This window comes from Pteropus medius, unplaced genomic scaffold (genome assembly GCF_902729225.1).
Source record: "Pteropus medius unplaced genomic scaffold, Ma_sr-lr_union100, whole genome shotgun sequence".
Classification (NCBI taxonomy): Eukaryota; Metazoa; Chordata; class Mammalia; order Chiroptera; family Pteropodidae; genus Pteropus; species Pteropus medius.
The window spans coordinates 3461175-3488561 of NW_024343733.1; the positions used below are offsets into that span (position 1 = coordinate 3461175).

The 27387-nt window shown below is 39.7% G+C and overlaps 1 protein-coding gene across 4 annotated transcripts in view; it reads left to right on the plus strand.

Annotated features, from left to right (window-relative positions):
• The window catches only part of FBXW8 (F-box and WD repeat domain containing 8), a 103637-nt gene that overhangs the window by 31404 nt on the left and 44846 nt on the right, over positions 1–27387 (plus strand). For all 4 annotated transcript variants that reach the window (XM_039868237.1, XM_039868235.1, XM_039868236.1 and 1 more), the window contains one exon: positions 12331–12488. In XM_039868237.1, the coding sequence (XP_039724171.1) occupies positions 12331–12488 (158 nt within the window). The remainder of the gene's footprint in view (positions 1–12330; positions 12489–27387) is intronic.

Here is a 27387-nt window from a genome sequence, read left to right on the forward strand (position 1 = left end):
GCAAGAATAATAAGTGTTGGCACAAAGAGGTCCTGTTCTTGTCCTCTTGTTCTGAAGCTTTTATTATGAGGAAGGGCTGTGGCCACACACAGTCTTCCTTTCCCACCACGTAGTACATATTTGCTATTTACCTTGCCCTGAAATAGGGCTTTTATTTGTCTCTATGGCCAAGAAATTTAATTTTAGCTTCTGTAGATTTCCTTTGGCTTCTGTTCCCAAAACCACTTTCATGAATTCTTTATATTTTACTACAGAGATGTGTTTATGTATAATATATAATATAAATTTTCTTTTTGGATGAAGATGTCTTGAACTAGAGTCTCGAATTGTATACTTAATGCTAGAGAGACCAGGATACTTACACACACTTCTGAGTCTGGATTGACTTTGGAGTGAGCCACCCAAGAGAGGGTCCTACCTGGAGGAAAACAAAACAAACCTTGGATTTAACAACTTAGTAGTAGGCCAGTTTTTTTCTTTAAAGAAAAATCTTTTCTTAAGAAGCATTCCTTAAGGAGCACCATTTAAAGTGAAATTCCAAACAGTCAGATTATTTTGATATTTCGTGGTATGCAGTGCCTTATGTAGAAAGCATTTTTACTTTTAACAAGATATGCCCAGGAGGAACACTTTTCTTTAGATTTATTTTGCCAGCCACAACTTAGAGCTTAATGCCCTTCTTGAGGGTGTAGTGGAACTGTTTTAGAAAGGCTAATGGACCAGCAATCAGGAGTCCTGTCTCTCCAGTCATCAGTGCAGCTTTAGGCTCCACCTCTCACTGTGCAGGTGTGGGCCTGAAGCCTCATAATAAGTAAGGTCCTTTCCTCCCACTACTTCTGAGATCCTGTGATAACTATGAGAGAGACTTACATCATTCTAGCCGAAAGGGGTCTCCTAGTGTGTCAGGAGACCTTCGAGCACAGACTGTTGAGAGTAGACTGAGAGAATCATAAAAGTAGAAATAAAGGAGACTTTAATCTCAAAAGCCAGTTACAAATTTCTTATCTGGACATGGACTTCACAAAAGACAGGCTGGCCAGGAGTCCAGATGCCAGCCCTTCTTTTCCTGCCGCCGCGTTCCCGTGAGGTCTGCACAACATTACAGATTATGCCAGCACAGAGCAAAGCGATGGCAGAGTTTTGTGGATCGATAAGATGAAACTTGATCTGTGGGTCAGAGAGGCTCCTCACGGCTCTTCTTTCTAAGAGAACCTTACGTTTATGGGTTAGCATCAGATACTTCATATCTTGCTTGTATGTAGAGCATCTTGTGTTTATCATTAAAATTTTATCTGGTGGTTACGATGCTTGTTTTCTGGGTCAGATCTTGAATCCCTTTTCATTTGAGACAGCGGTGTTTGTGGTTACCTCATTCCCAATCAATGTTGTATTCACCAGGCTTTCTACAGTTATGTATCTCCAAGGAGCTTCTTAAAGAGACAGTGGCCACCTCATCATTTCTTTCTCTTCTGCTTAGCTTGCATTTCTTTTTCTTCCCTTTTGTTCTCTCTCTCTCTTACAGAAGTGGAATTAAGTTTTGTATAGCTAGAGCTATAAACTACGTAACATTTCTGCATTTAAACCTGTTACATATATTTCATATAACTGACAGAGAACAAAGACTCTTGGGAAATCTCTTGCTTTTTTCCATCTTTTTAATCCTCTTTGTTAATGTTCCTGGTGTAGAATCATGTTTCTTAGGCCTAGACTAATTTTTATTAGTCTTACAATTGACACAGTCTTGATTCTTCTTTATTCTTCTTTTCACACAGACCCAAGTAATCTTCAAATGCTCATTCACTCACAGACTCACCTGAGATACTCAAGTACCTATCGGGTGAAAAGGACCTGATACTTATTTTTTTTTACCCGAGGCTTGTATTTCTAGTAGAGGAAACACACGTAATTTTCAAAACTTTGGTCTTTCCCACTTTGGTCCGTGAGTCTTTGCTTCCCTTACTGCCTCATGGATGATGATTTCCAATTACCTTTTCCTGACATTTGAACCTTTTAAAATTTGTTTCTAACCTGCCTTTCTCGTGATTCTCTTTGGTGTACCTTTGGTTTTTTTCCCCACACTGTTCTACTTTGTTTCCTCTGAGCACATCTTTTTTTAAGTTGAAACGTAATTCACATACCAGAAAATTTACCTTTTAAGTTGTATGGCAGTGATTTTTAGTATATTCACAAGGTTGTATAATCATCCACTATTATCTAATATCAGAACATTTTCATCACCCCAAAAAGAAACCCCCTCCCCATACTTTAAGGCCCACTGGAGCGCTGTCTCCTCCTGAGGTGTCTGCAGCAATGTAGCCTTTTAGCCCGTACCGCCCCCACACCGGTGTCTGCCCTTCTCATAACTCCTGCGGAGGTGATTATCTGCAGCCTACAGGGCAGCTAATCGTGTGGCCGCGTAGCTTCACCTAACCTTTTTGTTTTATACTGTTCATTTACTTTGAACCAATTTTTAACTTTACAGCCATAAATTTTTTTCCAAGCATCTTTTAAAACTGGAGGTGGTACGTAATATTTCATTAAATGCCCATAGTGCTTATATGTGGTTTTGTCTGAAGTAAGCATTAAAATTTAGTACAGACTGCCCCTCCCCCTACCTGTATACTACATTATGTGGGAAACTAGAGAAATTCCTACGTTCTCTTTCCTGTTCTCTGATTTCTTCATTTTTTCAACTTAGAATCTTACCGTTTTAAACCCAGAGGGACTTTTAGAGGCTCTCTGTTCCAAACATTCACTTCGTGTGAGATACCTGAGGCCCGGAGAGGCCCGACGAGCTGGGTTGGGCACGCATGCCCGTCCCACTCTGCCGCTGCAGTGTCCACACGGGGCTGGGCAGTGGCGCCGCCGTCTCCAGCCCTCATTTGCCAATCTGACGCTTGTCTGTTACAGCATCATTTTGGCTTTTCTTTGGTGGCATGTATCTTTTCTGTTAAAAATAAAAGCAACAATAAAAACATGTTGTTTTTGCAAAACCATTAGAAAGTGGAGAAGAGAAAGCCACCTAAATCCTCTCATGCTAACACAATCCCTGTTACAGTTTTTGGTGTGTATGTGGTTTGGTTTTCAGTCGGGTTTTTATGCTTACATAACATAAGCATAGCCCACATTACATTTTTGGCATTTCCCCCCCTCACTTGACTGATAAGACTTTTTTCATGTTATTTCATACTTTTCATTACTTTCTTTAATTTGTTGCAGAAACTCCTAGGATATAATTAAATCCTAATTTTCTTATTCATTTTTCTAGTAATGGACATTAAAGTCACTTTCTGTGTTTTGTTATTATGTGAGTATGTTCTGTATAGAGTTTTGCAGATTTTTCCCCTTTGTACTACAAATCTTTATTTAAAAATTATAAAACATACTTAATGTAGAAACTTTGAGTTCCATATAAGTGCATTGAAGAAAGAGCTAAAGTTCTTCCATTGCTCTCCCCTAGTCTAATTATTTTCCTAGTTTGAGTTACTGGATTTAGGGAAATGAATTTTTAGACTTTCCAGATTAAGAAATTATTTTAAAGTGCCTTCATAACCGTTAACTTCTTTCCAATTTAACTTTTTGGTTTGAAGTCTCCAAACCACCCCTCAGGCCTGCTCTTCTGCATGCACGTTTTTTCTCAGTGCCATAAATAACCATAGAGTACAACTCCCTTCTTCCCTATCCACGTCTTAACCTCCTGCAACCTGGCTTCCCTCCTAGCCCTTCCACTGAGCTATAGTCTCACAGGTCACAAACCAGTGCCTTTTCTTGGCCCATTCCCTTCAGCCTCTTGGCAGTGTTGGATCTTATTGGCTGGACCCCTCTTAGAATGTGGAAACTGTGTATTAAGCGTCTTTGTACCTTCAGAGCCTCGCGCCAGGCCCGGCGCCTGGGAAACTCTGAGGGAAGCGTGGGTGGAATGGAAGCTCATGCTCCCGCCACCCTGCACTCTCTGTGCTTCCTTATGCTTCCTTATGCATCTCCGACCTGCCCGCCTCCTGCTCAGGCCCTTCCTTCCTCTGGCTTTCAGTGCTCTCATGTGGCCACTTAGCAGTGATATCCAGCATCCCAGATATACCTGAACCAGTTGGGATTTTTTGCTGGTTAGATAAGTGGAAGTTCCTTCAACCGGGACTAATTCATTCAAACACAACCTTTACTTTGATTTTCCAGCAAAAATTTCCCATTTAACTTGAGAAAAATTTGTGTTCCGAAGCCACCAGTTTCTATGCAATAAGCCACCTGTCTCTTTTTGTCAGAGTTGCATTTCCTGGCTGCGTTTTCTCTGTGATCTGGTAGCACTCCTGAAATGTAGTGAGATTTGGTTTGTGCTTTCCTTGTATTTAGAAGAAGAGGCGTTATCTAGAAAGTTTGTTGACTAGTAAGTGACTGGAACGTGTGGTTTTTGTTCGTGTCTCTGTTTTATTTTTCTTTGGCGACAGCTCTGAGAATTTTAGAATGTTTTGCAAATTCTGTGTTTATCATTGAGGATAAAGAATAGAAGAGATGAGGGTATGAAAGTATCCCCGTCCTGTTTTGCGATGCCCGGACTGTTCTCTTGATCCCCAGTTGCACTGTGGAAGTGAAGAGTGTTGAAAATAGATGACATCATGAGTTCAGAAAGGTCACATCATAAAACCTGAGACGTAGGTCTAGGTATAATTTGCCAGAAGTACATTTGCTTTACTGCCACCTAGTGAAGAAGAGCATCTCAGGTAAAACCTACAGGAGGAAAGTCAAGCCTAGGGCTCGCTGGAGGCCTGGTGCCAGCTCTGCTAACCGTTAAGCTATTAGCTCACCGAAAGCTTTTATCAGATGCCCAGGAGTACGGTGGTGTTTTGCAATAAGCTCCCTCCTCACTGTTACTGAAGATTCCTAAGTCTGAAGCGTTTCAGTTTGCACAAGAAAGCACACTTCTCTATTGACATTTGAGGACCTTTTTCCCCGACTTTTGGTATAAAAAAATATCAAGCGCCCTCTTTGTGTCGAGGTTTTTCTCCCGTTTTCCGCCGATGTGATCTGCCTTTAGAGGACAGTACCTACCTTTACTAGAAAGAACAGTGACTGTCTCCCTGTTTCTCCTCTGCCAAGTGGGGTTGGAGGGAAAAATGTATCGTTTAATATTGCAAAATATTAGCTTTCTTCTTTCAGTTGTCCCGTTTGGTCTCCTGCATTGTCATTCATCTCCAGATTTCATTCCCTTTGAGGCAAGTGTGCCCAAGTAGACATGTAACAAAACTGCGACACCTTCTCCAGCAGCCAAGTGACCCCTGGCTGTAGTTCTGGCTCATTTTTATTTGCTCTGTCCGCACAACCTGGACATTAGAGTCGAGAGGGTTTTCAGTCTTCTGTAGACGTGAAGCAAAATTTTGAGCTGCTGGTTTGTATATGTAAAATTTAAATTCTGACTCTCAGGTTGGTTCATTTTGCCTGGTGGCACTTCCAGTGGAATGTCATTGTTGTTCATAATTAAAAACTGTTAGAAGACAGCAGTTCAGACATAGGCGTGCATCTAAGGCAGCGGTCCCCAACCTTTTTGGCACCAGGGACCGGTGCTCCAATGAGAATCTAATGCCTGATGATCTGAGGTGGAGCTGAGGTGGTGATGCTAGCGCTGGGGAGCGGCCGGCCGCAAATATGGATGAAGCTTTGCTCACCCGCAGCCGCTCACCTCTTGCTCTGTGGCCCAGTACAGCCCATGGGGCCGGTACTGGGACATGGTCCCGGGGCTTGGGGACCCCTGATCTAAGGTAACTTGAAATACCTTGCTTTTAGCCATTTTGTTCTCCACTTTTCTCAGTAATTAAAAATGTGCCTTCGAATTGACCAGATACCATGCCAAAATATGGCTTCCATCTGAAATAGTGTATATTTGCCCTGAATTTTTAAAATATTTTCTATTTAGGAGCTGAAAACACCTCACGGACTGTGTTTTCAATACTCTGCTAGTTTCATGTGAATGTATAAAAAATGAATATTACCTAGGATTACTTTGAGGCTCTTGATAACAGATGCTTTGTAAATACAGATTGGTGGTAAAAGTTACGTTAGACAAATATCAGCCCATGTTTATATTTACTAAGGACGTGCTTTCTGTCTTTCTCCTTTTTAAAAAAAAATTTTTTTTCTCTTGACAGGTTTCCTTTCATCCTCGTTTTATATTGATTTTGTGCTGCTGCTCATTATGACAGTGGGCTGCTTCCCATAAGGAATTTGATCATTACCCGTTAGGGACCTCTTTTTAAAAATACTTTAAAATTTATTTTCTTCTGTGAGGTATACATGCTCTTCTGGTAAATAAGTCTGAGGTAAGATATTGATAAGAGACTAGAAGAGAGCATTACATTTATTATATCCTTAATGAAGGAGCTCCAGAATATCCTTAATAAATACTGGTGAACTCATGACTGCATTTATCCATCTCTGGTTCTCCGAGGAATAATGGGAAGGGCCACAGCTACAATAACTCTGCATAATCATCATTGACTCTGACTCTATTGATTGTGATTAACCAAGATGTATGGAAAACAGTTTTAAGTGTGTAGTGCATGTATCTCGTAAGGTCCATTAAGATGTTCATTATTTTTCAATTGATGCGTCTTAAGCTGCACTTGATGTTTGTAGTAGTGCATTTCCACAAAAAGACTGCACTGTGGGATTGAGTTCATTTTGTTAATTGCATAATATGACATAGTCATGTTTCATAGAAAACAGTAAATACTCTTGATTTCATTGATTTGTAATCTTTGGTATTACTAAAGAAAGTATGGAGTATGTGAATAGTTCTTAAAACCTCCACATGTTAAGGGCATAAATGTTTCTTGAAATATGTGTGCTACACAGTTAGGGGCCTCTGCCTAATTGCTTTGTAGGCTTTAAACCACTTCCATCTTCTAAGTTTAAGTCAGGAGATTCACTTATTCAACATTTACAAGCACAAATGAATACTGCAGACACATCCTCTGTTCTGGGCAAGGATACATCTTTTGCTCAGAGGGCTATAATTATAGGTGGTTACAGAACAGCATAGGAGATGTTAGGGTAGGGAAAGAGCAGGCCACCAAAACACACTGGAGAGAGGCATCTTGTACAGGCAGACTCAGGTCAGGCTGGATTTCTCTTGGGAGGTGGCTTCTCAACTGAGTCTGGAAGGATAAGTAGGAGCTGGCCCGGCAGAGTTCAGTATGGGGCAGATATGCAAGTAACTTGTCCATATGCTGCCATTCCTCATTCCTAAACCAATGGACATTAATAATCTGTTATAGTGTTTATTTTTCCAATGAGCTGGATGGAATACAGCTTCAGAATTCTTAACACAGGGCTATAGGCAGCCATTACCAGTTTATTGGATTTGACACACAGTGAAACCATTTACTGTTCCTGGTCTGAGGCCTCATAATAGTGCTCCTTTTGGCTCCCGCGAGTACCTGATCAGAATAGAATTGTGACTTAATTTGGAGGTGGCCGCATGAGTATGGCCCTGCAGAGGGTGAAGTTTTCCCATCCATACCATGTGTCCTTCTATATCACCTGTGAAGCAGGTGTGGGAGGCACCATTGTATCTGCCCAGCCCCACACTCCTTGCCAGCATGCTGAGCCTTTTTTGTTGGCTTCTTGCCTTCTAATTGAGATATAGTGGTAGAATTGATGAGTTAGGGTCAGGGGCTGTGTCCTGCAAGCCTGAGTCATAATATTGAAAACAATAAATTCCTTATATTGCACTTAAATGGGGATGGTTCTTAAAAGCCGTATTTGTTTAAAGACACTGTCATCTGAGGAAGCAGAGTGGCTCGTTGGCGAACCAGCTGATTGAAAAAAGCATGGGGACTTGTTTTGATCCCAGCTGTGCCACTAAAATGTTTCTTGTGACCTTGGGTAAGTCACTTAACCTTACTCCAGCATTCTTAAATCAAGACAACCCCCCAGGTTATTATGAAGAGCCTTAAAAAAAATTGTTTTTAGCAAAGAAGCACTGGTACCTTGAAGCAAAATGAATCATGCCCCCACCTCTCCCACCCGTGCGGGACATTTATACAAGAGGAAAGGTTAAAGGTTGTTTTTAGTGGTACTTTTCTTCCTTCTTTAGCTTCAGGTCTTTTAGTCCAAATAAGTAGTCTACGTATTGGAAACTTACTGGTTAATAAAAGCTCTTTGGTGGTAAATCATTTAAAATTGACAATTGCTCTGGCCTGCCGAGCTCGAGAGAGGCTCCGTTCCCATTCTTTCAACAAAAAATCAGCTGTGGTCTCTGACCTATTTATTTGGAGGTAAACTCAGGCTTGCCAAGCATAAAAAAAGATCGAGAAAGCATACAGTTTCACTGGCCCGTGCCATGGGCTGGGACAGCCTTACTCATTCAGAAAAAGCTTTCTTCTTCAGTTTTTCTTTAGTGTTCTTACATCAGCTAACATATTAGTTGCAGTTGTACTTTGCACAGATAGTAATTAGAGAGCCATCAACATTGGGGTCCAAAGGCTTACTGACAATGCAACTGTCATAGTGGTGTCTTAATTGGTTGAGTATAATTGTCATTAGGCAGCAATAAAGACATCTGGAGCTCTGGAGAAAAATCAACCTTTTTTTCCTACCTCCCTGCGATATCTCTTTTTGCTTCTCCTGGCCAGCATTGTTAAGCACTTCAGATTGCATGTAGGGGTTGGTCCAGGTCCCTCTGCCCCCACCAGTGTTTGACCCTCTTGAAAACATCTGTTTCTTTAGCTCGAGTTCATTGGCTCCGAGTCCCAGCTCCACTGATGTGGTTGCTTTCACTTGTGTTAGATTTTCAAGCCTACTGCTGAGTCATCACGCAGTACCTGCTAAGATAGGATATTTGTTCTCTGTTACCATCATAAAGGAGACATAGAGTCTCTTATATTTTGCAGCAAAACATTTGTGCTATTATCATGCTCTTTGGCCATGAAGAATGGTGTTACTTTAAATGGGTATCTGTGTAAAATTTCATGTTTACTGAAATAATTTAGCTTATCTTGTGTTTTATAAAGATATATTTTAATCAGTTTGGATTAAAATAGACATGCAGGAAGCCCAACGCATATTGATGTGTGCGTTCTAGGTGTCTCACTGACTATAAGCACCAGTAGGTGGGCAGTAGAAATAAAAAGAGGTGCCACTCCAACCGGTCACTTGTGGATACCTGCTTTCAGTCACTATTATGATGGAGTCCATGGCATTGACATGTGGCCTTCTCAGGGACTTCAGAATCAGGTTGAGGAGACAGGGAATATAACAGCGAATGCCATTTCTTCAGACACAGGACACAATAGTTGAGTCAAAAAGCTTTGCGGAGGAGGAGGACCTTGACCTTGAGGAGTTGGTAGGCTCAGGCTAGGTTGACAGTTCTCACCCTTGGCTGTACATTGGAAACGCTGATGCCTGGTTCCACCCCAGAGTCAGATTTAATTGATCTTGGGTGCGCTTGGGTATTGAGAGCTTTAAAAGCATCTCGATTTAATTGTTTCAGTGATTCTATAATGTGCAGTCAAAATTGAGACCTACTGGGCTGGATCGCGAGGAGGAAAGGGGCTCTAAAAAGGTGTCTAAGAGCTGGGGTTCAGAGGCAAGAGAGTCTGGAAGCCAGTGAGTAGCAGGCTTGTCTGGAGGCTGGCTCATGCTAAGGAAGAGTAGAAAATGAGTGGAAGCTGGTTTGTGGAGGGTTGTCAGTGCTGGGCTAGTAGTTAAAACTTCGTTCAATGAGGTGTTAAGACCTCAGATTATACAGTGGGCTTGCCAGGTGTCATTTGCTGTTCTAGGCTGACTGTTCCAGTCATTGGATGCACAGCCATGAGCAAGATCCAGCCCCTGAACTTAGGAGCTTGTAGGTTCGTAGGGTGGATGAAGTCAGATAGTCAAACGCAGTTGCCACGAGTGTCAGTCCAGGCTGCTGTCATGGCGCGTGTAGCTCACAGGGCCATGGTCTGGTGTGGAGGAGAAGGGAAAAAGGGAGGATGGTTCGTGGAGTCAGGGATCTTTGAGGGCTTGGCTTGTGCAGGGTTGATGAACGTGTGGGAGACTCAGACGGAGGAAGGCTGTACAGAGGCCGTCAGGTGTGGCTATGAGGTGTTGAGGGATTTGGACTTCTGTGGCGTTCCAGGGAATGAGAAGAACAGAAAGGGCATTGCAGCCTGAACATATACAGCAGTGTGGGTGCCAGGCAAAAATAAAGAAAAACCACTGACTAAAATAAGGAATTCAGCAGTAGGCTAGTTTAGTGGTAAACTAAAACTTTTTGAGGCGAGCATGCGTTTAATTTTAGATGTGTGAAGTTGCAGTGTGAGTGGGACAAGTTCCTGGAAGAGGCTTGTCAGCCTTTTAGATACCAAGTGCTCTTCTCTGTGGCACCTCGGTCCTCTCTTTCTGCTCTTCCAAGTAATGAGAGAGATCAACAAGTTGCATTTCACATCTCACTGTTGCGTGGTTCAGCAGTTTTTCAAGCTTTGTTTGGTTGTTGTTGCTTTACCTCGGAATTTATTGTGTAAAGAGGGCTTGGGGTGGGAGCCCAGGCCACTGAAATTCTCTAGTCTGCAGCCCTCTGCTCACCACTGTGGCGCCTGACAGGGCACCACAAAGGACCACAGGAAGACCGCTGGTGCCGTCTGATAGGCCAGCGGTCTTTCTTTCACTTCTCTGCATTTCTGAAAAACGCAGCTACCCTTCTCACCTTCTTTTTCTGAGTGGACTAGTTCTTTCACATAGAATTGACCTTAAGAATCTAATCATATACAGTCTAGAAATTCAAACATGTTACCTCTGTTCAGTATCTCTAGCTAAGCGAGTGGTCTTATGCCTGGGAACACCTGGGTCGTTTTCAGGATGTCTGGGTGAGCCTAGTCATTTTGGTGCATTGGAGTGTGTATCCTTGTATAGAGTTTCTTGTTAAGAAGGCTGACCTGGAACACTGCCTGGAGGGTCTGGGAGCCAGCGGCCAGGCTTTGGCCTGGTGATGTTAACGTCCGCTCTTGCTTGTGCATCGCCAGGCTTAATGACACTCGTGGAGTGAGCGTTTCTACTTACTGGAGGAGCAGTGATCAGAGGCCCATCAGTTCAGTTTTAGAAAGCACATGTCTGCTTTTTGGCTCTTTACACATGTACTGTCTGCAGGGAGAGAATCGAATTCTCCAAAATGGAGCATTTGTGCGACAGAATGACTGCCGAGTTACACAATGTGTGTATTTACTGTCTGTTAATAATTTGAGGGGAATACATTTGGTAAACGAAACTCCTGAATCAGAGTTGTCTTGGTTTTTTGATTGAGAAATTGCACATGAGAAATTGATCTTTAACTACGTCATAGATGAAAAATGTCATAAATTTCAGTAATTAAGTCCCAGAGGTTATCTTGTTTGACTCTACACTTTTAACATGGGATCAAAGAAACCCTGAAAGAACAATGACTCGGACCTCAGAAAGATTGTGAACCCCCTAAATGATCTGTCTTTGTGTTCGTGTGGGCATACCATGAGACTCTTAAAACATTTCTAAAGTCTCCCCACAGTTGCTGTGCGTGTTGAATCAAACTTTCTGTAGCAGATGTAAGGATCTCAGGGTAAATACCTCAGTGGCCGGCCGCGCACCATCTCCTCATCTGGCCAGTCCATTATCCTAGGGGCTTCGTGTCTAAGCAGATTCTGGCCCTGCCTCAGCTTTGATAGAGAGAGTCATTTGTTGGAGTGACAGTAGTAATAGAGAGTGAGGGCTCCTGTTTTCTAAGTGGACAAAACCAGGAGTGTCATGCATTTCGGCAAGAGCTTTTCATGAGAAGGCAGCATTGTCTGGCTGCTAAAGGCAAGATTTAATTGTTTCAGCAAATCAATTAGTCTTTAGGGACTTTAATCAGTCAAATCTGATGCATGGATGAGGTATTAGAAAGCTTGTGCCTGTAAGACCATTAGTCCTTAGTGTTTCTGCCCCTCTCTCTCTCTGCCTGTCTTTCGTGTGTGTTTATGTAAAAACCATGGCTTCTACGAATTTCTGCGAGTAATCTCCTTACTGAGAGAACTTAAGGTAGCAAATTAGTTGTAATAGTGTAAAAAGAAAAACAAGGATATCCCAATACATAATTGTTTATTAGTGTAGTGTTCTCATTTGAAATTGTCACTACGGTGCTAGGAGAACATGAAATGTGTTCACAGCCTTCCTGTTATCTAGTTGACATTTTCTCCTGCTGGAGTTACTCATCTAAAGAGTGTGGCAGGAGTGGATCCACGCCGACCACGTCTGACTCCTCTGCTGTTTTAAGGCTCTCCCCATTTTCTCCACTGTGGCCCTGCTCTCCAGTCTCTGCCTGGAACCAAGTGTGTCCTTCTTTTCCAGATATACATCAGGGGATGTGAGGGTGTGGGACACGCGCACCTGGGACTACATAGCCCCCTTCCTGGACTCAGAGTATGAGGAGGACGAGCCTGGAATGCAGCCATATGTCTCCTTTGTGAGGATAAACAGCTCGCTGGCGGTAGCGGCTTATGAGGATGGTAAGTAACCGCAGCCCTCCTCCCTATTAAGAAAAAAAAAAGCTTTACAAAAATTAAGCAGCTGTGGCCGGCTCCCCCCTGTAATCCCTCCATACGTACACGTGGGCACACACACACGTTCACACACATACAGTCACTCTTGCCTTTATTTGAAGAAGTTGGCCAATAACTCTTGGTGCATTAGTAGGCATTGGAACACAGCACCCATTAAAACTGGTGTTTAATTCCTACTGGAACTGTCAGGCTGGGTTTTAGTGCCAGACATGAGGCTGGCCAAGCCATCTTAAGCAAATAACTTGTTTGGTGTAAAATATTAAATATATTTGGCCTACTTTTCCTTTAGTCTCTGCTCGGTCCAAAGGGAACAGTGAAAAGGGAATAGATGTAGATAATCTATAGACAAATATGGAAATAGAAAAATAAAAGTCAGTGCCTACCTTTTCCTGGCACTCCCATACCATACAAGATAATTTGTGGTAACATGTTGTCTTTCTGGGACTGATAGAATTCTTTTTGCATATGAACAACTGTGGACTTACGTACAGAACTAGGTAAGAATAGAAACACTTGACAGTTTATAGCCACTAGTTTCAATAGCCATGGTTATCCTAAACTCCTACCTCTCATGCTCCTAACTTCCATTATGGTGTAAAGTTTGAATTTGCAAAAGCTTTGTTTCTCCACTTTCCCAAAACTTGGACCACAAAATATTTTACAATGTTGGTGTTTATGTCATGGCACCGTGGCAAACCTTCAGAGTCAGTGTAGCATTATCAGTTGGCTCAGATGGACAAAACAGTAGTAAAGTAGATAATGGAGATTTTTATATCCATATGCCATTTAAAAATAAAAAGTACAACTGAAATCTTAAAAATATTTTCATTTTATTTAACAACATGAGCTCTATTTTTTTGGTTTGACATTAGTAGACACTATTGATGGATTTTTTTCTCCAACCTCTAGAAATTCAGCTAAGCTGTTTTCTTTTGGTATCTGTTCATTGAGATGCTGAACAGGTAACATATGAGCAGCTTGAGTGTGTTTGCAACTTTCCAGATTACCAATGAGTTTTTTTAAACTATCCATAGGTTGCAGTACTTTTAAATTAGAATCAATCATATCACTTTAGAATTACCTGATAGTCTTCTCTGCCACACACATACTTTTATCATCCAGTGGAGAAACCGAGGTCCAAAGCGACCAGCTAAGTGATTTGCTTGAGGTTGAGTCATTAGTCACTAGTGACTCCATAGCTATGACTGTGTCTCCTGGGCCATGCGTGGTCGTAGTGCTAATTATGTAATGCTAAACACAGAGACACTTCTAGAAATGTGCACCTGATTTATTTGCACCCCCCATGTCTCCCATCTCGTGGGCTTGAAAATATCGCTTGAAGCGATGTGCACGTGTGCCACTGGTTTTATATTGTTGGATAAAATTGTCTTTGTCACCCTCATTCCTGTGTGGCACAGAAACACGGGAACCATGTACATATAATAGAGAAACTATTTTCTTCTTACTAAATAATTGCCAAAATATATTTTAAATACTTGGTTTTGAAACATTTTTCATAGTAACAGTTCAAATAGCAAAAAACTATGGAAAAATAAAATGTACCCAAAAAGAAGTTGAAGTGTTCCTCCCTGTTCCTCTACCTCTAGCCTGCCTCCCCACCCCACACAGTCTTTACACATAGGTCCTACTCTAGATATTTTTCTGCACTTTGGTTTTTTCACTGAATGACACATCTTGGTACCTTTCCATATTAGCACTTACAGGTAAACCGTATTCTTTATCAGCCTGTGTAATATTGCATTATGCGGTGTACTGTAATTTATTTATTAGGGCCCTTAGTGATACACATTTGGAATATTTATTTTTGTTATTAAAAATAGCGATGCAGGCAATACCCTTGAGCAAATATGGACTCAAGCAAGTATGTCCATGGAGCAAATTACTGGTAATTACTGAGTTGCGGGCTATAGACACTTTATGTTTTGATAAAGATTGCCAAATTGCCCTCCAAAAAGGTTCTACCAGTTCGTAGTCTCACGGAAAGTATATGAGAGTGACGCTTCCCCCCGCCTGCCTGACAGGTGGAAATGGCATTCACTGTTGTTTTTGCCTTTCTCTTTAGTATATATGAACATCTTTTCATTGTTGTTTGTAGTTCTTTCTCTGAAAATTGTTCCTATCTTTCCCCATTTTTCTTTGGGTTGTTATTTTTTCTGGTTGAAAAGGAAGGACAAAGGAAATAACACTTGTCATATCTATTTCAAATATTTTTCAGTTTGTCATTCTTCAGTGGACTTTCTTTAAGGCTTATTTTTCTAGATGGTAGTTGTGTATCAATGTGTGTGTGATTGTACTTTTTAATCCATAAATGAGTGGGTTTTATTTTGTTATTTAATGTTTTGAACTAAGTAATACATTTTTAGAAATGTAAAATCAAGCTATTATAAACATATATGTTGAGAAATCTTGCTTCTCTTCATTTTTGTCCACTCCATTCTAAAGCAGACATATTTTAGCTTCTTGTCTAGCCTTCCAGTATTTCTGATTGCAAATATAAACAAATATGAATATCTGTTCTTATCCCCCCTCCTTTTTTTAAGCTGTATACCTAATCTTATATTGTTCCACACCTTGACTTTTTTCACCGAATGACATATCTTTTTAAAAGTAAATTTGATAGGTAACATTGTGTAAGTTTAAGGGGTACAGCATATTACTTTGATAGATTTATATATTGTAATGTGATTGCCATTGTAGTGATTCTCATTACATAATTATAATACAATATTGTCTGTATTCATTATACTGTGCATTACAGACCTATGGCTTATTTACTACTTGTTACAAATTTGTACCTTTAAACACCATCAATCTTATCACCTTGATAACCATCATTTTACTCTTTTTTACAGGTTTGACTTCTTTAAATTCCACATATAAGCGGTATCATAAATTACTTGTTTGTCTCTTTCTAATTTATTTCACTTGGCATAATATGCTCAGAATCCATCCATATTATTGCTAATGGCAGGATATCTTCCTTTCTTTGGGCTGAGTAATATTCCATTGCATATATGTACCACATCTTTTTTATCCATTCATCTGTTGGTGGGCATTTGGGTTTTGTCCATATTTTGGCTCTTGCGAATAATGCTGCAGTAAACATGTGAGAGCATATGTCTTGTTAATGACACATCTTGAAAGCTTGTCCATGCCAGTGTCTAGAGAATGCACTCCTTTTCATACCTGCATAGTATTCCATTGTACAAGTACTGTGGTTTATTTATGCAGTCCCTTATTGAGGAACAGCTGCATTCTTTCTGACCTCTTGCTATTGTAGTGTTGTAGTGGAAAACCTTGTACATATGACATTTCATGTAAGTGCAGGAAGGATAGTTTCCTATAAAAATGCACATGGGGTTATATTATTTTGTACTCTTACTAGCGAGATATGAAGGTGTGCTCGTTTCCTTTTATCAGCAAAGTATGCTTCAAACTTTTAGGTATTTGTCACTTTGATAGAAACGATATCCAAATGTAGTTTCAATCTCTCTTAGTGTGAGAGAGATTGAATTTTTTCACATGTATACCTGCTACTTGTAATTTTTTTTCTATTTTTTCTGTTTAAATCTTGATCAATGTAGAATCCATGCTGGAATAGTATAAGCTCTGAATCCGAGTATATTTTTTTTCCAGCATCTCTTACTAGAAAGCTCATCTCTACCTCTCTGATTTGAGGTGCTGCCTTTACAAGTTTTTAGATATAAATTCTTTTAGTATTTCATTCTGTTTCTAGGTGTTCTGTTCCGTTCCAGCTGGTCTGTCTGGTTTACATTTACATCTTCACGTTCGTCCGTCTTGTCCTTTTGGGTTTCACGTCGTGCCCTAGGGGATTTTCCCTACTCTAGGTAAAATCAACTTCCACGACTGCATCATTTACGTTAAATCTTGATTTGTCCCAGATCCCTTTCAGTATTAGAATTATTTCTTTGGTGAGAGTTCTTGTGCTTTCTTGCCTCCCTGTCCCTCTCAGCTTGTTTTACCCGTCTGATCAGGGTCGTTACAGTTTCTGAGATAAACAACAACTTCTCACTTTTCCCCAGACCTCAGGTGGCCTTGTCTTTGGTCTCACTTCAGTTTAACAGATTGACACTGTGATATTTATACCAGCGTATTCATGAGTAGTTACTTCTGGGCAAAGACAGCTTGAATAATCAAATGTACATTTTTTACATTGCTCCTTTCCAGTAGTAGCGAACAGTCACTTCTTAGGCACAACTGTGGCAAAAAGGAAACTTACCTTGTGCACTCTGGTATATGAAATTTGTAACTGTGCCCCACAGAAGAGAAGAATAAGACAATAAAATGAGTTAATGAACTTCAGCTCCCTGGCTGTGCCAAAGGGAAACTCTGTATCCATCGAGACCCCGTGATGGTCAACACACGTATTCTCCACAGGAGTCAGTCCAGAAGGGAGGTGGAAACTGCTTTGGGTGAAAGTCGTCCCTGCGTCCTTTTTAGCTTCCTTGCCCTGCAGGAACACTGTACACCCACCTGGGGTGCTGCGATTTGGCAAGGTGATCCACAGTTGTGATTTTTTGAATTCCAACCCACTGGCCTCATATTTCTTCTGCCTTGTTTCCGATTGTCAGCACTGGCCGTCCTCCAGGTTGATTTTTACCACTAATTGTGTTGCACGTTACCGTACCGAAATGAATCAAATCAAAATGCTTTTCCTGGAGCATTAGATAAAGCAGGCGAAGGTTCTGAGTAATGAGCAGATGCTGCTAATGCAGGGACAGTGGAGACCTTGCCAGGACTCCATCTGCTCCATGCTTGCCTGCCTTTGGCCTTGAGCCACAGCATTAGGGAACGGCAGTGTATGGAAACCCACTCCCTGCGCAGAGTTTGTCTTGAACACTCACTCTTTGGAGAGAAATGGGATTACACACTTCTCAGGTGCAAAGAAGTTCTTATTTGTTCCCCCTAAGTGGGGAGAGGAGAGACAAGACCCCATGCATGTTAGCATGCGGAAACCTGGATGGGACGGCCGACAGTCGTCTTTCTTTGGTGCCTTCAAGCAAGGCACAGTGGCTTACCCACTTCTACAGCACTCCCCGTGCAACTGTCTGAACACACACTGCTCCAGTGTCGGGGACTGTGCCTGCCCTGGCTGAAGGGGCTGTGATTTCTCGCTTACTGACGTATTAATAATGACAGTAGGACCATGCATTCGTTAGGTGGCTCTGGAGACTAGGTGCTTCTTAAGTTTAAAATTTTATTTAATAAGAAAAAAAAAACAGTTATTTGATACCCGCTAGTCTGCGTCTACTTATTTTGCTTATGTTTCTTATTCATATGTGGATGATGATATTTGAATGTAGTGACCTAACATTTCCTAACATTTGAATGCAATATTTGATCTCCTCCCCTTCCCTCCCCTAACTGAAATTGAAGTTTTAGATGTAGATTATTAACCCACTAAAGCATCGCTTGGGAGATGTCTCGGACAACCAGCTGGCTGTGGATTGTGAAGAATTTTGATTTTTTTCACGGTCTTTTTTTTTTTTTCTGGTCATTTTTCTCTCAGAATTTTCAAAAGCTAGTTCTTGCCTGAAAGCTTTGCCTACTGAACTTAGTTTTAGGAATTTCATTGAGACCCTCGGCGAACAAAACAAAATGGAACAACTTTTTTTCCCCAAAACCAAAAAATACCTGGTGTAAGTCTTTTTAAAAGGTAGGATATGTTAATAAATTTAAACAATTCCTTAGCAGTAGAAATGCTCATATTTTAAAGATATTCAGAGCGAAATTAAACATAGAAATGCAGATTTCTGAACCGAGGTGGTTCTTTTTGTGTTGAGCAAGTATTTCTTAGGGCATTGAACCTGAAGTTCACTGTCACCTGGTGTGATCTGAGGTGTTAGATCTTGTTTCATAGACAAGTCATAGAGACTGTGTTTCCGTTTTGGCGGATATTGCCAAATAAAAATGCTTTTTAAAAAAGGTTTTTCAGTTTTCAGCAAGAGGAGCCTGAAATTGTATTTATTTCACACTTACTTATGGACGCTTTGGACCAAATATGCATTTAACTAACAGGGTGGTGTTCCTCAAAGAGGGGTCCACAGGTACAGTCTTGAATGGGAGTTGTGAGATCTTTGGGAAAAATTTTAAAATCTGTGTATTTTTTGTGGTAATCTAAAAAAAAAATTAAAAGAATCTGGATCTTTTTACTTTGTAACTGAGCCATGCTGTGGGGTCTCAGTATTTGAATTTGCATTTTGTAGTCACAGGCTGTTGGCACCAAGTGATCACCTACATGCCTTGTAATGCTTTGTTTGTCACACTGAGGAGTGCACAGATGAATTCTTAGAGGTCTGTCTGCAAGCTCTCAAATTTAAGAAACACTAGAGAGGGAAATTCTCATGTAGGTGCAGACTAGCAGGTGATCAGTTTCTGGGAAAACTAGTTACTAGTGAAAATAATTTGAAATAATTTTTCTCATGCAGAAAAGAAGTGGCACATTGAATTTATAATACAAGATTTGGTGTTAATCCTTTGGCTTATTGGGTGGTTTTACTGAAAACTCACTTTTAATAAGACACAGTATGATGCATAAATTCAAAGTGGCTGTCTTGTCTCGTTACAGTTGAGCTTAAAAAATGTAAAGGAGCAGTAGATAGCACAGGGTAACTTTGGGGAGATAGTTGAGACTTGAGAAATAAATTGTCCAAGCGCTTAAATGTACCTAATGAAAACCAAAGACGATTTAGTTTTTGAGGGGAAGAAAATAAATTGAATTTTAAGTCAGAATTTAATTTCCTTTTTGATACTTGCAATTTTGGTTGTAGCGTTTATTCCATCCTAAACCCTAGGGCTCTGCTAAAGCAGGAATAAATATATTTGTGGACTGTATTCTTGTTTTGAAAGTAAAACTTGCCTTCTTTTTTAGTCAACAAGCAGTTAGGCAGGTCTGCGGAGTAAGAAGGCAGCCCAGCGAGGCCAGGGACAGGTGGAGCAGGGGGTCTGAGTGGAGCAGTGGCCTGCCAGGTTTGGAGGTTGACAACATACAGGGAGAATGAGCAGGTACATATATTGAAGGTGATGGGAGCCAGTTTTCTTACTCTTAGAGAAGGGAGGTATAGGTATGGAAAGGGGGTAGTCAGAATGAACCCTTGGGGCTGGAGTGGAATAGGAGGCATCTATGTAGAATTCATGATTTTCACATAGATAGAGAAGTAAGTAGAGATGTGAGTGCTTGTATGCATATGTTCATATACGTCCTAGCTTTGTTTGCTGAGAAGATGTAGAGACAGCAACAGCCCAGGAGGAATGAGCACACCTAGTGCTCAGATCTTGACAATGTCACTCTCTACTAAAAGGAGCCAGGGCTACTTGCAGAAATGACTGACTGTAGGGCTGGAGCAGAGAAAGATATCCAAATATTTGGACATTAAACATTTCTAAATAACAAAGTTAGGGGATATTTTGATCTGAATGAAAATGAAAAGCAGTATATCAAAATGTATGGGATGTAGCTAAAGCAGTACTTAGAGGGAAATTTATAGCATTAAAATTCTGTTAGGAATGAAGTCTCAAATCAATAATTTAACTATTTACCTTAAACTAGAGAAAGATAAAATGAAACAAAATAAGTGTAAGAAATAAAGTAATAAAGATAAGAGCGGAAGTCAATGAACTAGAAGAGAGAAAAAATATACAGGAAAATCAATGAAACATAAAATTAGTTCCTTTAAAAAGATCAGTCAAATTGACAAACCCTAGCCCCAGAGTAATCAGGAAAAAAAGAGAAAAGAAATTTTCAACATCAAGCATGTAAGAAGTGACATCATTACAGATAGTACAAATGGTAGAAGGACTTTAAGGAAATATTTAAACAAATTTATGCCAGTAAATTCCACCAGTTAGATGAAATGGATGAATTGATTTTTTTTTGAAAGACACAAACTACCAAAAGTCACTTATGAAGCACTAGAAAACCTAAGTAGCTCTGTTTTCATTAAAGAAATTGAAATTGGAGTTTAGAAGTTTCACACAAGGAAAGCTGCAAGCCCAATGGCTTTATTGGTGAATTCTCCCAAACATTTAAGGAAGAAATAATACCAATTCTACATATTTTCATAAAATAAATTAGGATGAACACTTCTCATCTCAACTTATGAGGCCAGCATTACTCTGTTACTAAAACCAGATAAAGAAGAAAAAGAATAACTAGTACATGAAAACAAGTAAACTACAGGTTCATATTCCTCGGGAATCTAGATGTAAAAATCTTCAACAAAATATTATAAAAATGAATCCTACAATACATTAAAAGGGTATTACATCATAACCAGCTAGCATTCATCCTAGGAATTCCAGGTTAGTTTAACGTTTGAAAGTCAATCAACATAATTCATATTAATAGACTAAAGAAGAACCATATGATCATGTCAATGTAACAGAAAAATATATGACAAAAACCAATTTGTATTCCTGATAAAAACTCTTAGCTAGTTGTCATAGAAGAGAACTTTCTCCATCTGCTTAAGAGCATCTATGAAAAACCTACAGCTAACTTCACACTTAAGAGTAAAAGACAGTTCATTCCCCTTAGAATTGGAAACAAGGGTGGGATGTCCATTTTCACTACTATTATTCATCATTGTACTGGCTACTTGGTACAATAAGGCAAGAAAAAGATAAAACATACAGATAGGAAAGGAAGAAGTATAATTGTCAATGGATAAATTGTCTATGAGTAAAATCCTAAACAATAAAAACATTACTAGAACTAATAAGTATGAGGTCAATATGCAAAAATCAACTGTCTCTTCAAGTTAGCAACAATAGAAAATTGATAGTGCATCAAACATAAAAGATCACTGGTGATTAATTCAGCAAAATGTTTAAGACCAATATGCTAAAAACTGTGAAATGTGACTGAGACAAATTAAGGAAGGTACAAATAAATGGAAAGTTGTTTTCATGGAAGACTGAGTGCTGTTAAGATGTCAACTCTCCCCGCTCAGTTGATCTAGAGATTCAATCCAGTCCCAGTCAAAACCCCTGCAAGCTTTTTTTGGGTAGAAGGTCATAAGCTGATTCTAAAATTAAAAAAAAAAAAGATAGGGCCAAGAATAGCCAAGGACAGTTTTTAAAACGTAGTATAAATTTGGAGGACTTAGCCTGCCTGATTTCAGAGTTATTGTAAAATGATGGTAATCAAAACTGAGACACTGGCATAAGGAGAGACGTATAGATTCACTGGAACAGAATGAAGTTCAGAAAAAAAAAAACCACTGATTTTTTACAAAGGTGCCAAGGTAATTCAGTGAAGAAGTGATCATGTTTTCAGCATATAATGATGAAACAAGCAGGTGTCTATATGCCTTCTCCTCCTGCCCATGAACCTTACTTTTACTTCATGTCGCGTACACGTTAACTGAAAATGGATTACAGAGCTAATGTTTTGTTTTGTTTTGTTTTTTAATCCACGTGTAGATGGACCCATGTAGTTCAAACCCATGTTGTTCAAGGCTTAACTATATATATGGGGTTCGGTACTATCCTCGGTTTCAGGCATCCACTGGAGGTCTAGGAACGTATCCTCTATGAATAAGGGAGACTGCTGTACTCTTGACTTGTTCCTCTTTCCTTGCTTTTAACTTTCCTCCCACAAAGGTCTTAAAAACCAGGGTGCAGTGTTACAAAAAGGAGTTCCTGGGTAATCAGATCTCTCCAACCTTCTATTCCAAGGCCATGAAAGGCTTTTCTGCATATTTTTAAGGGCTTGACTTAGGACCTATGAAGTGAAGAACTGGACTTGCTCATTCAAATTTCTAAGAGTTACAAGAATATATTTTGCTACCCTAGTAATATTGAACACAGCTACTAGTGTCTAGATTTTGGTTTCTAAATATTATTCTTCAATAAGAGGAACCAGGGCTAGAGTGTGAATCTGGACATCTTGTGAGGCCAGAAAGTAAAGATGTCTTTTTAAAAGATGCAGGAAGGGGCAGTTTCTTTATATAGGACAATGGAACCAAACTGGAGCTCCTAACAGCCAAATTAGGGACAATTTGAGCAACAAAATATGATAGTAATGGATTATAACCTATAGAATAAAGTAAATATCCAAGAGTCCATATTGATGTAAATAAATAGTTAAATAAATGAGAGCAGAGACAGCTCTTTTTTACAGTAGTATTTCAATTAATATATGGAGAAAGGATGATGAAAATAGAAAACATTTGGCAAGTACTACAATAATAATTGTTGCAAGCAAGATCCTTCAGTGGAAGGTACAATTAGTACGGGAAACAAGATATTTGCATTGTCTCAAGTGATCTCTCCACAAGAGGAGGACAGTAACTTTATGTGGGGGACCTGACGATACCACCTTAACCAGGTCATGGAAGTTACCATTACCAGTAATGAGACACTGACATCATTTACCTCCTGATGTCATACACTGAAAAGACACTTCTGTGCTATTTTTGCCAAAAACCCATAACCCGATTTTAAACATGAGTAAACATCAAACAACTGAGAGACCTTCTACAAAATAAATGTGCAGTAGCCTTCAAGTGTCATGGTCATGAATGACAGAGAAGACAGAGTTGTCCCAGACTGGAGTAAGTGAAGGAGAAATCACATTAAATTTAATGTGGATTTCTGGATTGGATCTTGGACCAGATAAAGGATGTTGGTGAGACAATTGGCAAAATTCGAATAGTCAGTAGATTAACATACTGTGTCAACATTAATTTCCTGGCTTTAAACATGCTACTATGGTTATATAATATGGTAACATTTGGGGAATCCGGGTAAAGGGTATCCTGTAACTCTTGTTTAATTTTTGCAACTTTGTTGTAAGTCTGAAATATTTCAAAATAAGACAAAAGAATGTTAGATTATTAAACAAGATTAGATTCTTTTATAGCAATTTAATGCCATGCTTTTTTAACATGCTAAGTGGTTACTCGGAAAAGAATGTGCCTGCTCATTTTCTGTCATCTGACTGAAATGGAGCCCCAAGACTGGAACCTGTATTTTTGTGGTGATGGTTACACAATTAGTGTTTCTCAACACGCTTTTTGTTTCAGTATTTTGCTATTTATCTTTGGACTGTCTCTCCTCTCTCCTCACCCCCATTAAAAAAATACATGATGGTGAGTATCTCATTTATGGTATTCAGTTTCAAAAAAACTTATTAAAGAATGATGTAACCATTTTATTTTAAAATGTCAATGTTTAGAAATATGCTGAAGTTGCATTTTTTTTTTTTTTGGCTACAACTGAAAACTCAGATGAACAATTGTCAGTTTTATATATCAAATATGAAAAGGAGACCTAGTTTTTCAAATTTATTTTAGTCTGAAGACCACTGGTCTTAAGGCAGGTGGATCCGTGGGCCTGAAGTTCAAGGGAGATGTCTATATTGGGCTGTCATGATCCTCCTGACAGGGAGGGAGATGGGAGAGCCCTGGGCTCCTGACAGAACTTGCAGAGGTGCTGGAGAGATTTGCCTTCGAATACGAATGTCCAAGTGAGAGGGTAGAATATCTGTGTCTTCCATGTTCTCTTTCTCACTTGAAACCAGGTAACTCAAAACTGAATGCTGTTTTGCCATCATCTGAATCTTCACGTCTGGATTTTTTTTCCTTTTTGTTTGAGTCATTTTTGAGGATTCGGAACAGGGTTTGTAAAAGCTGCAAAATGTCATTACTGGAATTTGCATTGTAAATCTGTTTCAGGAAGTCACTCAGTTTCTAGTGTAGCTACTGAAAACATTTGTAAAACAAGTTAATATTTTTTACTTTTACAAGTTAATAGTTTTTACTTTTGTTACTGATAGTGTTTCAAATTACTATTCTTAAAAACCCTTTTATTATGATACAGAATAGTATGACGAACCCCTATTTACCCATCACTCAGCTTTAACAGTTACTGGTATCATTGTAAAATTATGATTCTAAATATTATAGTTAATGTCATTCAGCTTACGAGTACAACTATTTTTGAAGATAAGACGTTTTTCTTTTAGCAATAAACAGTATTGAGAGAAAAAGGGTGAGAATGAGAGCATGAGAACAAACACAGAGGCTGAGACTTACTGAATGCCAGCCTTGGCCTAGGCCTTCTACTGTCCTGGACTGGTCTGACCCTGGGAGAGTGATGGTGATGTTATGGACTCCTTTAGAGTTTAATTCACTTTAACCCACTGGTGGGTCAGAAGTAGAATTTGAGTCTTTAATTTAATTTTGTACATCAGAGTTAAATATTATAAAATCATGCAGATTATGATTGGGATTAATAAATAAAAATGTCCCATCGTTAATTATATTACTATATGTAAAGATGTATATATAAGTTATAATAAGTCGTTTGATATAGTATTACATATAGAAAAACAAATGGTACCAAAAGATGCGTAGTATAAAATAAGTGTTCTTTTTCAACCAGCAGACACCTTGTCCTCTGATCCCCCCAGTCACCTAGTCTCTTCTCTAGAGGCATCAGCTACAATCAGTGTCTGATATACTCTTCCCAATATATTCTGTATTATGCTTATGTCACTCAGTTGTATTGGGGAGTCAGTGGCTGCATGCACAGATGTCTCACATTATCTGCCTTCTCGGCATTTCTTCTTATAGAAGAGCTGGTCCAAATTCCTCATCAATCTACAGTATCTTCATTTTTAATTCTTTAAAAAAATGTTCTGCTGTTTTGAACTTGAGACTATTAAATATATTTAGCTTTTCTTCTTCTTGACTCGGTTTCTGCTTTGTATCTCATGTCTGGTCACTGCTTTGCTTATGCCCTAACCAGTCATTTTCAATTCCCTTACTTGTCAATTAAAAATTACAGTTCCCAGAATGCTTCAAACTTACTGTTTTCTTTTTTTGTTTGTGTGTTTGTTTTTGCCATAAGCAACAGAGTTCAGCTTTAGAGGTGTGTTCAGCTAGAATGTGGAGGATGACGTGCACGGTAGACACAGCAGCCAAGTGAAGAATAAATTTCATTCAGCCTTGTTCTTTTTTGGGACCTTTGTTTGCAGTGATATTACTCGCCCATTGGCCACCTCTTCCATGAGAACAGAACTTCTTGTCCTGTCAGCTTTATGCCACTTTCACATCTCTGATGTACATTTCAAAGTGATGTTGGATGCACTTTGAAGAGGTACACATTTAGTGAGTGCTATCAGTGTCTTTAAAATTCTTGTTAAAATGCCCTTTCTCTTGTAGCAGAATTCCTTTTGACTTCTGCTTAATTTCCGATAGACAAGTGTTTATTTACGTGGTGGAAATCGCAATCGCCAGCTGTCTTTATAAATAGTCAACTTCATTTAGTGTCTCTGAACTGCAGTTAATTGATCCTGTCTACTTAACTATTATAAAGCTGAGACCAAGCCTCAGGTGCTTATCGTGCAAGCTTGAGAGAAGAGGAGCTCATGGCTAAAATAAGTTCTAATCGAATGGCCACAAGGCAAAGTTCAAGAGAAGTGACCAGTCTATGACTTCCTAAACTGTTAACCTGTTTTAAATTTTATGGTGCTCGAAAAAGATCAAAGAGGAGGGGCAATACCAATTGTGTGTGTGTTTTGTTTTTTTTTCCCAAAACCAGTTCAGCAGTTATTTACCTTTCAAGCAATTAACATAATTACCATTATGCTAAAAAGTAATTTTGGAAAGTTCTGCCCTGAGCTCTTATGACTCCACTGGGACAGTTTTAGTTGGGACTTATCTTTTTGATGGAAGCCTAATTGCGATTTTGGCTTTGTGCACACAAACAGAAGCAGCTAATTGTTTAGGCAAATAGCAGATTAATTTAAATATGCATCCCTAATAAAACAAAAATGGTATCCATTATGGTCCTTGTTCCCATGACGAGGAATATAAATATTCTGTGCAAGTACCATTAGGTGGAGGTCTTAAGGATTGTCGACATTATTTCACAGTGGTAGCACTTTCCTGATATCGAGTAATCTTTACAAAAGCTAACATAAATCAGTTTAAACTCATTTAGATCCCATTTCCACTATGTGCAGTTTCATTACCACACTCTGGCTGGCCTCCTTTGGGAAGTGGGGGGGGGCATGCTGCAAACTGGCATGGGTGCCCATCCACAGCTGCCGAGCAGGCTTTATGTTTCCGCAAAAGACTGGCCATCGTTAGTCATGTCATCGTTAATGACTGTTCCTAGTCTAGGGTGAACTCGGAGTTCCTTAAGCCCTGCTGCTACTTGTCAAGGTGGAGGGTCCTGAGCCCAGAGAGCAGGTGGGACTGTCAAGCCCTAGTCCTGTCTGCTTTGTTGGGCCGATGGCCCTCACTCATTATGTTCTTCCTGATTTTTCAAGAGACCCTTGTCTTTTGTCTGCATCCTTTTTGTATTTCTCACGAATGAAACAGCATTATTGTGATCCCAGCACTAGCTTAGAATTAAACATCTTTTATCCAGTTATTGAAGGTTTGTTGGGGAGAAAGAAAGACATCTGCTCTCCTTTCAGTTTTCCTGGTGTGGGGCAAATGTGGGCCATAAGCCCTGGCTTTTAGGGATTATGCCTCAATTGGGGAATGATGGCAATGCCTTGCCCCTTAGGCCACTAGCAAGGAAATACATAGAACCTCTCTTTGCATTTGCTGTAAGTTTTCTCTTGTTTTACCTTGTCATAGCAGGCAGGATAAATGTCACCTTTCAGGGTATCTCCTTGCTCTAATGTCCCTCCCCAGCGCCTCTAGAGGCGGACCTGTTCATGGTACTTGAATTAATCTTTTGGCTTCAGCAGGTTGCACAAGGATGGGGGAGGCTGATTCATGGACTGGGATGAGCCACTCGGGCCTCAGTTGTGTGCTGGGAATAGAGGACTTTGTGGGAGAGA